The sequence below is a fragment of the Canis lupus genome, chromosome 9 (assembly GCF_011100685.1).
Source record: "Canis lupus familiaris isolate Mischka breed German Shepherd chromosome 9, alternate assembly UU_Cfam_GSD_1.0, whole genome shotgun sequence".
NCBI lineage: Eukaryota > Metazoa > Chordata > Mammalia > Carnivora > Canidae > Canis > Canis lupus.
In genome coordinates this window covers 36,961,007-36,975,757 of record NC_049230.1, presented here as the reverse complement: position 1 = coordinate 36,975,757, position 14,751 = coordinate 36,961,007, and the positions used below count along the sequence as shown (strand labels likewise).

The window sequence follows — 14,751 nt, the reverse complement described above, 5'->3', positions numbered from 1 at the left end:
GGAAGTGGAGTCAAAGTGGTAGTTAACCCCGAGGATCATTCATATTCCCTAAGCTAAGCTTAGGTAAGGAGCATGTTTTCTAGGAACTGCCTTCTACATGTGTGACTGTTTCTATACTCACTATATGTTTATCCCCAAAGAGCCATATCTATGAAAGACTGACACATTTCCCCGTTCTTTAATACAGAGAGAATTTCCTAAATTTTTCACCTTCCGAGCAAGGGATAAGGTAAGTACTGATTGTGTCCCACTCTTTTTTTTTTTTTTTAAATCTTCATTTTTTTCTTTAAAACCCAAGAGTAGCTTATCTTTGCCAGGTACCCTCTTTCAGTTCTTCTTTCTCTACCTAAACTTGTGCCTTTTTTGTTTTTTTTGTTTGTTTGTTTGTTTTTGCCTTATATGTGTCTTGAAACTAAAGAAGATTCCTTTCTGAAAGAGTTTGGTTTCAGAAACCAGGAAATGTGTTTAGCTGTAATGGCTTTTACAATCCTCCCTATGCTTTAGGATGGCCCTAATGATCTGATATTAAAGAACTACTATACTTAGTAGTAGTATTCCTGTCATCCACAGATATTTACACCTAAGTCTTGTTGATGTGCATTTGCTTTTCAATTTTAAAATACAGAATTTCAGACCATGTTGGTTACTTCCTGTTACCAGCTTTGCCTTTCCCTCTTCATTCACTCAATTAACATGTACTCCAAAGAAACAATTTTATTTCAGCAAAATATGCAATAAATGTAAATACAGCTTTAAAAAAGATAATAATTCTATATCTGTGGAGATATAGAATATTCCAAAGTGAAATATTTTTATTTAAAAAAAATTATATGATGTTAACATGTTGAGTATTTTACTATGTCATTTGAATTGTGCCAGAAATAAGAGTATAAAACCAGGCCCTGCCTGTAAACATTTTAGTTGGATAAACCCAAAACACTGGTATGTGAAATAGATATTAATATGAAGCAGTGTGTAGTTAATTATCAAAAATGAATTGTATAGACAGTAATGCAGTGGGAGTTCTGAGGGAATTGGTGTTTTTGTTTGCTTGTTTTTAATGGAGAGCATCTCCACTTGTAAAAACATAAATGATGAAAGCTTGGGAAATAAATAGGTATGTTAGTCCATAATCTTATGTAAGCTCTAGCATTATCCTTGTATGTAGCTCATTTTTGTTGATTATTTGCACATCATCACTTATATTTCTATTTTTAAGCATCTCTTTTACATATAAGTTCATAATACAATTTTATAACTACTTCTCATTCTCTACTTTTGTGCTTAGTTTGAGGAGGATCGTATCTATCGTCACCTGGAACCTGCCCTCGCTTTCCAGTTAGAGCTGAACCGGATGAGAAATTTTGACCTTACTGCCATTCCATGTGCTAATCATAAAATGCATCTGTATCTTGGGGCAGCCAAGGTGGAGGTGGGCACAGAAGTGACAGACTACAGGTTCTTTGTTCGTGCAATCATCAGACATTCTGATCTGGTCACCAAGGTGGGTACTATACTTTGGTGGGAAGTTATCCCTGAGGGAAGGGACAGAGAAACAGACACTGCTCAAAATCAGGTTTTCATTTTTTGAATCAGTGCTCTTATTTTCATTCATTCTGTTCTCTAGTAACCAACAGAAGTCCAAGAGTCCTTTCTCTCACTGAAATAAATATTCCAGGGGCACCTGGTGGCTCAGTCAGTTAAGCGTCTGCCTTCAGTTGAGGTCATGATCCCAGAGTCCTGGAATTGAGCCCTGAGTCAGGCTCCCTGCTCAGCAGGGAGTCTGCTTCTCCCTCTCTCTCTGTTCCTTCTCTTTCTCAGTTGCTCACTTTTTCTTTCAAATAAATAAATAAATAAGTAAAATTTCTAAAAATAAATAATACTCCATATTGTAAAGAGCTTTAAAAAAATTTTTTTTTCTTGGTGGTGGAAGCATGAAAGCACTCACTTGGGAAAAGGAAAAGCATCTTAACAGAAAAATCACAGGGAGTGTTAGGTGACAATAGAAGACAAAGAGAAAAGTTAGAGATGGCCTTATAAGCCCATCTAGAGGTAGGGTAGTTTCTGTGTATAGCAAGGCACTTCCTGGTGTGTTATCTACTGCATCCCACAGCTATACCCTTTCTATAACTTTTACTCCTAAACAGATTTACTTTCTAAATTGCTCTGTTTGCCATATGTGAAATGTAATCCTGTTGGAGATAATAGCTCCAGGGATGCCCATCATCTCCACCTATTGGAAGGAAATGGCTTGCTCTAGGAGGCAGGAGGAAGGCTGGGAGGTCTTTATTTGACCCTTGCCCCTGCCAGCTATTGTCATTGAGCTGACCCAAGGGAGAAAGCTAACATCAGCAGGTGCCTTACAATTCTTGACATATTACTATTAAAGTTATTATAATAGCCAGTTCTTCACTGACTCCTCTAAAACACACTAATGTTGATGATGATTTTCTTCTTACATAGGAAGCTTCTTTTGAATACCTACAAAATGAAGGGGAGAGGCTGCTTCTAGAAGCCATGGATGAGTTGGAAGTTGCTTTTAACAATACAAACGTTCGCACTGACTGTAACCACATCTTCCTCAACTTTGTGCCCACGGTCATCATGGACCCATCAAAGGTATTTCCTCTTTAGTGTCTCTTCCAGCATTACCACACAGAAGCAAAGAGATTCATCCATATTTATTTATTCTTACTTGGACCTGGAGACCGGTACTCTCAGCCAGCTAGTTGAGCCCTTGATGTTTGAAGTTTACAGAATGCTTGTGAGACACAGTTTCCAGGAGGGTGTCAGAAATATGATATAGCCATTGAGAGCAGACATCAAAACAAAGGCGGTATGATATTATCTTGTTGGTACAAAAACATAAAATTTCTTTCTGTTATTTCATCAGTACCTGCTCAATGATATTTGTAATCATAGTGGTCCTGTTTTTTATAATTCCCTAGAAGTTCTCATCCGGAAAAACTTGCTCTTCTTGGGCATTTGTGTAAAATTGCTGCTGCTTTGCTCTAAATGTCGCTAAGGAGACTATGCACCTTCCCAAAGTGTCTAACCTGTTTCTCTTCATTATTTTTCCACAGGGAGAGTATTTGTTTGATAAGGAATTTTCACATGTGTTATGTATGTTTTCTATCCTGAGGCTTTATTCTAAAAATGCATTCCATATAATTGAAGGAAGGAAAACAGGGTGCTTCTATACTTGACCTTTTATCCCAGGTATAATAAAGACAGGCTACTCTGTTTGTATTCCCTCTAACCTTTTTTATTTTTTAATATTTATTTTTTCATGAGAGACAGAGAGAAAGGTAGAGACACAGGCAGAGGGAGAAACAGGTTCCATGCTGGGAGCCCGATGTGGGACTTGATCCTGAGACTCTGGGATCATACCCTGAGCCAAAGGCAGATGCTCAACCACTGAGCCACCCAGGTGTCCCTCCCTCTAACCCTTCTCTGCCATGTTATTGTGGAATTTCCTGAGGAGAACCAGTATTCCCCTTTCCCAAGATCAGTTATAGGCATGGACTTTGGACTTTTGCTTTTTTGAACTTAATTTCTAAGACCTGAAAAATCATTTTCTACTTTTTTTCTTCAAGACTCCAAAACTACTGCTAGGTTTCTTTAGTCTGTCAGGAAAACCAAGGACAACTCACTGAGTATCAAGTCTCATCATCTAGTTTAATTAAAGTTTCCCCTAAGCATCCTGGGACTGATTAGTCTGGAAGACTGAAAACCTGGCCAGGACACAATATAACCGTGTATGTTTTTAGATTTGACATCATTTCTCTGAGTTTGTTTAATATCTGCCTGTCTGTTTCCATTCTAAATACTCATACACCCCCACTATGTCTTTCCAGTCTAGAGAGCTGTCAGTTTTCTGTATGTAGAGATTGTTGACTTTTATTCCTCTGAGAAAAAGATAGATAGATACCTCTTAGTTAACAAGCAAGTGTGGGACTACAGAAGTCAACTCCTTGAAATCCATCCTAATCCAAGATTCTGTGGTATGAAAATAGACTACAAGGGTCACACATACTTCTGAAGAACCATAAGAGAAGGGTGGTAGATACTTTTGATATTTTCTAAGTTGAGAACGCATTTTAGAAAGCTAATTCATTTAAGAAAACATTAAATTTTTATTTATTTATATTTACTTATTTATTTTAGGAAAGCAGTGATTTTAATCTTTTTTTTTAAATTTTTATTTATTTATGATAGTCACAGAGAGAGAGAGAGAGAGAGAGGCAGAGACAGGCAGAGGGAGAAGCAGGCTCCATGCACCGCGAGCCCGATGTGGGATTCGATCCCGTGTCTCCAGGATCGCACCCTGGGCCAAAGGCAGGCGCCAAACCGCTGCGCCACCCAGGGATCCCAGTGATTTTAATCTTGACCACACTCTGGGAAGGTTTTGTAAAAATGGGAACATTAAAGATACTAAAAATATCATTTCACAAGAAAGCTTTAAGGAATTAGATAATTTCTACATCTTATAAAAAAAAACATTAATTTTGAGTAGTTATGTCCTAGCTGCCTACTGCCATACTGAGAAAACAAAATTTCACTTTAGAATCTGAATAAGGAGAAATCCCATCTAAGGCTATCTGGTTAAAATAACTTGCTTAAACCAAAAACTAGGAGCACTAATCTGCCCTGGTATAAGCCTGAGAGAAGCTAAGGAACATCCACCCCATGTACTTAAATCCCAGTTGGACTTGGCAATGACCAAGCTTCAGAGCTCTGTTTAGAGAGAACATCCTAGCACTACCTACAGATTGCCTCTCTTTAATTTGTGCGATTTACCAAGAGGCATATATTATAAAGTTTAATAAAATTGTATAGGAAAAAGCTCATGGTGGTAATTGCTATGATGATTTAAGGTCCTGTAAGTGCAATGAAACATAGTTACCATGCATATAAATGCTTCTTAATAGCTATTTAACTAGAGATTTTATTCTTATTTGGGGCTTTCTCTTAAATCCCATGGCTTGTAATTTTAGATACTGCAGATCTTTGATATAGAATATGAATATAATTGGGAAAGGAATAGGGAGTCGCATAGATTTGGGTGTTGTGAGGCAGAGAATCCCACTCCAATGCCATGCTGGCATGAAATTGTCTCTGACTTGTCCTAAGCAAGAGTAGGGTGGGAGAGAAATTATCTTACTTTTTATAAGGAATACATGTAGCACATCTCCAGAAACCAACACCTTTTTCCATTCCATCTTTCCCAAAGATGAGCAGACCTGAAACAGGTTCTAGTTACAAGGTGTTTTAAGTTTTGTGCTTGGTGATGTGTCTGTGACAGATTGAGGAATCTGTGCGGAGCATGGTAATGCGCTATGGAAGTCGGCTGTGGAAATTACGTGTCCTCCAGGCAGAACTGAAAATCAACATTCGCCTGACACCAACTGGAAAAGCAATTCCCATCCGCCTCTTCCTGACAAACGAGTCTGGCTATTACTTGGACATCAGCTTGTATAAGGAAGTGACTGACTCCAGGACAGCACAGGTACAGTAGTCAAGCAGGCTCTTCAGCATTTTGATTTGGTCCTAAAGATGAGCTACTTGTCCTTGTTATGGAAGACCCAAACTCACAAGTCCCATTGAGTTATCCTCGATCAGCTTAAATGGTCACATGAATTTGAAAAACTTCATTTGCCTTGTAAGATGTGTCTGTGTTCTTAATTGCGAATGTTATGAAACCCTCAATATTTTGTGGCATGCTGATGAACCCTGAGAGATGCCAAGTGAACCTGACTCCAGAGGTAACTCTGCAATTTAGAGTTCTTTTTTGGAGGGCTCTTGAACTACCTGAACTATCTGATCTGGTCTTACCTGTACTCCTTCCTGTTTTCAGCTAGACAGTCTACTCATTGGCAAGTAAAGAAAAGAGAATTTTGAAGTATCACCAACTTTGATCTTAAAGAAGGAAAATTTCAGTGTAATTTGATAGGTTTAGCTATGTCAAGCAGTGACTGTCATATTTACCCCTATGTTATTGCATTTACACACATTATTTTTCCTTCAAAGAGCTCAGAGTATTATATGTCTATAAAAGAGCAAAGTAGTAAACTTGAATCCCCTTTTCAGGTAGAAAAATCAAGAATGTGAAAAGGGAAGATGAGTCATTCAGTAGATTGATTCTATCCTAACAGAGAATTCCTTTTAATCTGTATTACCACCTTCATTTCTAAATATTTATGCCATTTGCTGTGATACTGGATTTAGGTTCGTTTGCTATGGCTCACATATTCTTAAGAACCAGGATATTATTTTAGGTTTTTGGCCTCAAGTTGGGAAGTGCATTTCTTCTGGTTAAAAGATGACCTTGCTCCAGTATGTGTACTCAAAGGTTTTAGTTTCTTCTATGCATGGGGTACCAGAAAGAGATTATATGTCTCTTGTTTTTGTCTATGTCCTTTTAAATCCAGAAACAGAGGCAAGAGAAGACATTTTTGTGTATTTTAAACATGAATTATAAAAACCTGAGTTTGGATAGTTGTCAGAGTGACCTTTCATTTTGTGCTTTGATTCCCAGTTAGATGGCCAGAGAAATCTATCCAATGAGAAGTGACCAGTTAAAACAGAGAGAGTGAGTGAGCACAAGAGTACAAAGGGGTGAGCAAGGGAAAGAGTATATAATAATATTTGCTGCATTTGATGTTTTTCAGGACAACCTTAAAGACATTTTCAGTCAAAGCTTTCCAATGGGCAGGGATATTTTTAATTAACTTCTACAATGGCTTCAAGGCAGGTCTATTCTTGTGAAAAATAAGATGGCCACTTGAGATTTTAATGTTTTTGATAAATATGTTTGTTCTTCATAACACTTTTTTCCCCTTTCATTTATTAGAAAGCTCTTAGATTTCTCTCATTCTGGCTAGTGCTGACACAGGGGCATGAAAGGCTCAGATGCCTTCAGTCAGGATTTAGTACTATGCCTGGCACAAAATAAGCACTCAATAAGGATCTGAAAGAATGAATGAGTTACCTTTTGCCTAAGGGAAAAACCCTGTTACCTTGGGTCCTGCATATTTAGGAAGCCTGGAAGGAAGAGGTCTCCCTCAGGCTCTTCAGTTGAGAGAGTTCAGCAGCTACTGCTGAATGTAAACCCAGGAGCCCGCGAGAACCAGCAAAAGGAACAGACCTTCAACTCTGCTCTGGTGCTCTTAATGTCTCCGTGATGCTTACTGCCAATTTATTTTTTCCCTGTCTTTGTTCTAGTGAATCATTATGTAAATTTAAAATAATGGAGAACCCTGTGTATCAGTCATTCATTTATTCGTTGATGTAACATGATTGACCACCTAGAGTGTGTCAGGGACTTTGGATTCCAAGATAAAAAGTAATCTCTATTCTTGAGAAATTTACATCGAGGGGGGGAAGACAATGGATAATTAGTTTCTCTATAGTATGATTATTATTTGTGCTATCATAAAATAGGTACAAGGTTCTAATGGAACAGACTATATAGGATCAAAGTTTGTTTTCTGAGAGAAGCCCTTTTGATGGCCCCTGGTAAAAGGTGTATGATATATAAAATATATACATGTTTTCATGAATTTGTAAAAAATAAATTTTACAAAATTTTTAAAGACTTTATTTATTTGAGAGGGAGAGAGAATCTGAAGCTGACTCCACACTGAGCATAGAACCCATTGTGGGGGTCATTCCCACAACTGTGAGATCATGACCTGAGCCAAAACCAAGAGTCAGACACTTAACCTATTAAGCCACCCAGGCGCCCCTGGATGTACCAAAATTTTTATATTCATTCACCTATTGATGGACATTTGAAGTTTTATTTTCCAGTTTGGGTTATTATAAATAAAGCTACCATATGAACATTCATTTACAAGTTTTTATGTAAATATGTTTTCATTTCTCTTGGGTAAATTAATTACTGGGTAATAGTAAGTGTATGTTTAACTTTATAAGAAACTTCTAAACTGTTTGCCAAAGCAGTCATACCATTTTAAATTCCCAGAAGCAGTGAGACTATCTAGAGGGCTTTCTCCAATCTTTCTTAGTCCACATAGTTACATTGCTTAACTAATGACCAGCCTGCCTGCCTTCCACCATGGCAAAAGTGAGTTGTAAACTCTGTACCCACAACTCTTGTCTTTCCTAATAGACAAGAAATGTAGTCCCAAGAATCTGCTTTTTCTTGTTTTGATTCAGTTTATCTCCTCTGAGTCCAGTTTTCCCATTCTAACACCCAGACCTCATTTAACACTTTGAATCTTTTAAAACATTACCATTTCTACCTAAGACATTGCTAATTCTACCTCCTACCCAGTGACTTTCACCATTAATCATGTGGACTAGAAACTCCATTCTGTGGGGTTTTAAGCAGCCCAAGACAATTTTTGCCCAGTATAGGATTTGACGGGACAAAAGTCAGAACATACTTGTTCCTCTGATGTAGGGGGCTAAGGATTTACTTAGCTAAATGGTGTCCAGGGTTTGGAAAAGCACTTAATTCTGTTGTTAGGCCTATATATCAGATTCACAAATCTAATCCTTAGTGGTAGACCTAAGCTTATCTATTTCAGACCAGAATAGATAAGTGGGTATTCACACATACCCTTATTTCCCACATTTGTATTCACTGTGTTGGGAATCTATATTTTATGTATTCATGCATAAGGTGCCTAGTTTAGTGTCATACAGCCTCTGGGCACTCAATAAATATTAACTGAATTGAAGTAATGGCGTCCCTTATAAATATTCATAAGCAAATAAAACTCTCTATATGGAGTATGAGGTACTCTTCTAGAAATATTTGAGTTAAAGTGATTAAAAACTGGTGTGGTGATTTCATTATGTGACAGTATAGGTATTTTAGGACCTATTTACTAGTTGTAACATACTGGAGGAGATAAACATATGTATCTACAGTATATAAATATATATAATAACACATTGATTTTACTATGGGCTATGTCTTACGAGCTAACAAGAACTGATTAGCTAGATGGAAGGATGAAATCCACTTCTGGCAAAAATCTTTGAAGCCTTTGTGTGGCTAATAACACTTATGGAGCACCTTCTAATCAGTTAGACTGAAGTGCAGAACCTTGACCTGGCTGGCTGTTGTTGGCGAAAGAGCAGAATTCTCCTTAGTGCATAGCTGTTCCTCAACTTAAATGTGAGGACTGCTCAGATTTGTTAGTTGACCTACTTCATTTCGAGAATATGGAATTCAAGTCACTTCAGAAGGCAAGCATTGTTAGTGTGTCTCTGAGATGTGAAATTTATACTGTACTTTCTTGTTAATTTTGACTAATCCAAAAGTGAGAGCAGCCCGTGGTGTGTCATTGGTCACATACCATTTTTTGGAGTTCGTTAATCTGTAGAGAGGTGAGAACACTACCCAGTGTGTAAAGGCATGTCTTAGCTACCCAACCCACCAAAAATATGTTTCAAGAAATAGCACTCATGAAAAAAGCCCCTCTAGGCAGCTGATTTTATATTCTCTTTCTCTCTTTTTTAAAAGATTTTATTTATTTATTCATGAGAAACAGAGAGAGAGAGAGAGAGAGAGGCAGAGACATAGGCAGAAGGAGAAGCAGGCTTCCTGCAGGGAGCCCGATGTGGGACTTGATCCCGGAACACATCCTGAGCCAAAGGCAGACGCTCAACCACTGAACCACCCAGGGGTCCCTATTCTCTATCTCTTAACTCCCCATACCTTTCTCTTTCTCCTGCAGATCATGTTTCAGGCATATGGAGACAAACAGGGACCATTGCATGGAATGTTAATCAACACTCCATACGTCACCAAAGACCTGCTTCAATCAAAGAGATTCCAGGCACAATCCTTGGGGACAACATACATATATGATATACCAGAGATGTTTCGGCAGGTAAAGGTGGCTAACTGGAGGGCTCTGATATGTTCCAAAGAGACAGGGTTTTTCCTGAATTTCCAGAGGCAATTTAGCCTGGAGTGGGGGCACTCGCAAAGGGCAGGAAATATCTTAACACTCCTCTCATTTCTCTCTCATTCGGGATTTGGACTGCCAACTCCAATATTGGGTAGTTCTTTATGAATTAACAGGAGGAATGGTGAGGATAGAAGCCTCTATTGACTAGAAAGTAAACTGAGACAGCATGCCTGTGATGGTAGTTTATAATGACCTGTGTGAGGAGTTATGTATCTCCTAAACCTATAATCAAATTTTGGCTGTTAAAAAAGACATTTGAAACTCTAGTTCTTTTTTTCCTATTTTCCAAGATAACCCAGGTCTTGAGCTGATAGCCTAGGTTACTATGGATAGAATCAATACCAATCAATCCAATACTATGGATAGAATCAATACCAATCAATCCAATACTAGGATAGAATCAATACCAATCAATACCAACCAATGGATGAACTCTAGTTCATGACGCAGTTTAAAGTATCAGTTCTTTTGTGGGAGATATATAATGGCTGAATAAAAACTAGTGTGAAAAAATACGACATTATGATTCTCGTTCTTTATATGAAATAAATTCCTTTGATCTGTATGGTGAATCATCTCTATGCTGCAGATTTTTCTTCCATCAGTGGAAGGTAAGAAAAGTACATCTGCAACAGAAAATGCAACAGATAAAGTATCAAAAGAATACTGAATTTGTCCTTTCAAAAAAAATCTATGAATATAGGATTTTTCCAAGTCTCCTAGTCAGTACTACCATTATTACCACATTTGAATTTTAATAAAATAATATATGTATGTGGCCTTGGTAAATAGTTCATCTGTAATTCCTGTATTATTTATAAATTCAAGAGATTTCCTTTAGGTAGTCATTTGTTTACAAGTTCTGTCTCTAAAAACATAATTATCTTCATTTAGTGTTACCAGCATTGTTAACCTTACAAGTCGAGTATTGGTTCTGTTCCCCAATGCCAGAACTATAAATAGAAATGTCATTCTATTTAATTTTCCCTAAAGAATAGATATAAACAAACAAACAAAAAAGAATAGATGAAAACATTGTGATTGGAATGCATCATATTACCTTTAAATGTTGCTTGAGACAAGCAAAGAAACAACTAGTTCCCACTTCATGAGGCATTTGTTTTGATCATACGGAGTTGGAAGTGGAGATCATGGTGGTTTTTAAGTGGATTGGCATGTCTGTCTGTCTTCTCAAATTTGAGCAGAATTGATCTGGCATATTTACAAATAGTCCTACACCCCTCATGAGCTAATTCCTGAATGGGGACCTATAGATCTGAAAAGGCATTAGAAAGAGGATGATGCTTCCCCTGAACCTCTAGTAGAAACTATACTTGCCTTTGTGGATTTTCTTTGTATTAGTTGAGTGTCATATCATTTTTCTTGATTATTTTTCTATTCTTCTACGATTTTTCTTCCTTTTTTTAAAGAAGGATTAATCTACTTATTTAATATTTTATCTTAATTTTCCTGGGGTCTGGTCAGGTCTGTTTGTTAGGTGTGTTGTGTTTGTTAATGCTCTAGGGCTGATTCAGAATCAGTAGTGACTTTGTTGGAAAAGTGCCTGCTTTTGACATGTGAAAAACATTATGTGAAAAATAATTACAAATCTATTTTAACTGAGAATGAGAGCTGTAGGATTTGGCCTGATGCTTTTGATGTTCAGCAGAGCACTTGGAAAGATCAAAAACAGATGGACTGAAACTTAATATTTATTTTTGTGTATGTTGAATTCTCTGATTGTCACTGATGAGTCAAACTTCTCTCCTCCGCTAGTCTCTGATCAAACTCTGGGAGTCTATGTCCACTCAAGCATTTCTTCCATCACCCCCCCTGCCTTCCGACATGCTGACATATACGGAGCTCGTGTTGGATGATCAAGGTCAGCTGGTCCACATGAACAGGCTTCCAGGAGGAAATGAGGCAAGTAGCTGAGTCCCCTTCCCCCTCTTATCTCTGACTACTAGTAGCAGCTTTCCATGGAAGTGGTCATTAAAAAGCATTAATTTCGATGCTACATAGGCAGCATAGTAGTCTTGCTGGTAGAGGTCTTTAAGGAGAGAACATGGACTAGATATCAAGAAACTATTAATTTTTTGGTATGATAATGACATTCTACTTTTTGAAATGGTATTACAGTTTTGCTTTCTAAAAAGGAATGATTTTTACTTTTGGACATATCTCTTTAAAATAGTTACAGGTGAAATGATCCAGTGTCTAGGATTTGCTTCAGAGTTATGGAGGGGTGAGTGTGGGACTATAGATAAAACAAGATTCGCCATGGGTTGTTATTTAAAGTTAAATGATTTATCTATTGGAAAAGACCATTTTCTCTATTCTTGTATATGCTTGAAATTTTGAGATTTTTCTATATAAAAAGTTAAAATGTTGTTTTGCTTTCTTTTTTTTTATCTTATTTGGATATTTACATACCAGTATACCTTTTTTGGCATGTTTTCTGTGCTCAGGTAATTTGATCTGGTGTTGTTATTATCATGGTAAAATATATTCTTAAGGGACTCAATCAGAACCAGGGATTTAAACATAAAAGAAAGTAGCAGTAGCCCATTTCTGATAATCTAAGGATGCATTTTCTGGTATTGGAATCCTCTCTCATAATGATATAAAGTCATATTCTGCCCCATACCCTGAGTCCTTCTCTTCCTGATTTTAACTGCTTTCAATGTACAGTTAAAAACAAAATAAAAATAATAAAAAGATTTTTATTTCAACCCTAGATAAATCTCATTCTTTAGAAAGAGTAATCTTTATCTAGGTATTCTCCATAAATGGGCTGGGTAGACCTTTGGAGATAATATGTGGTATCTTTCATTTCGTGCAATGTCTTTTCAAAAAATGTTACTATGTATACAAGGTGTGTGCTGTTTCAGTAAGTACACCAGTGGATGCCAAAAGTAGATGAATTGGTATTAAGATGGATGCAAGCATTGGACCAGATGGGGAGTGTCAGACTGTAGGAGTTCTTCTAACGCCTCAACAAATAGCAAAGGCAAGAGGTGAAGGAGGAAAGATGTATAGAATTTTGACAAGAATAGATATATACTTGTTAACACACCAAGTTGAAGCATAGGTTTGTGCCGCTGTGTAGCATCTACATAATGAGCCCCCCAATAGCAAAGAAAAGCTTCATTGTGCTAGACTTAAATTCTGACTCATTCAACAGTGTAGTCCTTAGGAATGGAAGGCACCCCTGTGAACATGGAGAAAAACAGTTTTAACTAATGTAATTAAAACAAAAAACTGAGATATTTGGCCACGTGAAAGCTAGCAGCATTGCTGTGTGAAACCTCTTGCCATGATCTTTCTCTTCTGCTTTCTCTCTGCTCTCATTCTGTGTTTGAGCGAACAGAGACTGGGGGAATAGTGAAATCCCAGAGGGACAGAGCTCTGTTCTTGCTGAAATTACAAGCACAGAGCTGCCTGGGCATGAACATGTAGTGTTTACTCTGCCAGTATGAATACAAATAGTCTTATTATACGGGACTCTGTACCCAAAGACCACACACACACACATACACACACACACACACACAAAAGAATAAAAAAAAAAATTAAAGGTTTTTTTTAACCCTTTTAAGACCCAGCAGACCTGGGTAGAAAAGGGATATATCTTTAACAGCCGTGGAGAGTACTACAATTTTGAGCAATAGAGTCAGTATAAGGACCATATGTTTCCTTTTGCCCAGTACTTTAATAATCTTGAAATCGAGAAATCTAATTGTATGTATGTATGCATTTATTTATTTATTTTTGCTTTTTGTCAGTTTTCACTTTCTTCTGAATGTTCTACTCTTTTCCCTCAGTTGCCTATTTTCTTTGTTCTATTTTCCTTTTCTTCAAATGATTGACTAGGATTGAGGCTGAGTTGTTAGCTTGCTATTTCTGAATCTTGGAGCTCGGGAGGAGTGAGACTGATGTTCTTTTGTGAGCAGTTAGTGACTAATGCCTGGGATAGCTGGTAAAGTCAGTCTGTGGCTGTAGCTAGATTATAGGGCATTGCACAACAGGAATGAGGTTGGGGTATTAGTATCAAACTCCGTTACCAATAACTTGAGCATACAATGGTGCATGTCCACTGAGAAACTGACCAATATAAAGATGGGGTTTCAGCAGTCAGAACTCTGAGGGACAGCTGTGCCTAAGAGATGACAAGGTGTCAGTGGGATGTATTTCCTCATGCTGAGCCTAGTTTTATCAGAGCAAGTTGACTTTCAGCTGTTGCAGTTTAATTTTCTTTGGCCAAAGAGACAAGTTTGTCATGAGCCTGGCACTCTACGTATTTACCCCAAGAGTGATGTGAAGGGAAAGAAAAGAGCTCATGCTGATGAGATTTGGAGCAAATCTGTCCTGTCCCAAAGAGAATGGGCATCTGAACAGAGCCTTGAGACATAGTTTTATTAAAAAAAGGAGTAAAAAATTGACCTGTTAATATTCTGAGAGTCAAGGCTCAATGTAAATGCACTGATGCTACATGGACGTTATATCATCATAATGTGGTGTTCTCCAAAGGTGACGGCTCTACTAGGTCATCATTGTGGGTGATACTGCATTACCTTGAAGGATTATAGTTTCAGGGTTTAAAAGTTAGCACATGGATATAAGGACTAAAGGTAAAACAAGAGCTTCCTGTAGAGTTTCCCCATGAATCGAGATGCTTTCCCCCATAATCAAAGGCAGAAAACCTGTACTTATCAGACCATCGGCTGTATGAGTGGCCAAGCTTTCTTCCCTGTTTTTTTTTTTTTTTTTTCCAGGACAGTAAATAGGTAAAATGGTGATG

The 14,751-nt window shown here is 37.5% G+C and overlaps 1 protein-coding gene across 8 annotated transcripts in view; it reads left to right on the top strand.

The window, feature by feature from the left end:
- The window catches only part of ACACA (acetyl-CoA carboxylase alpha), a 283,891-nt gene that overhangs the window by 178,443 nt on the left and 90,697 nt on the right, over positions 1-14,751 (top strand). For all 8 annotated transcript variants that reach the window (XM_038548036.1, XM_038548037.1, XM_038548038.1 and 5 more), the window contains 6 exons: positions 188-229; positions 1,289-1,504; positions 2,464-2,619; positions 5,306-5,509; positions 9,714-9,869; positions 11,727-11,873. In XM_038548036.1, the coding sequence (XP_038403964.1) occupies positions 188-229; positions 1,289-1,504; positions 2,464-2,619; positions 5,306-5,509; positions 9,714-9,869; positions 11,727-11,873 (921 nt within the window). The remainder of the gene's footprint in view (positions 1-187; positions 230-1,288; positions 1,505-2,463; positions 2,620-5,305; positions 5,510-9,713; positions 9,870-11,726; positions 11,874-14,751) is intronic.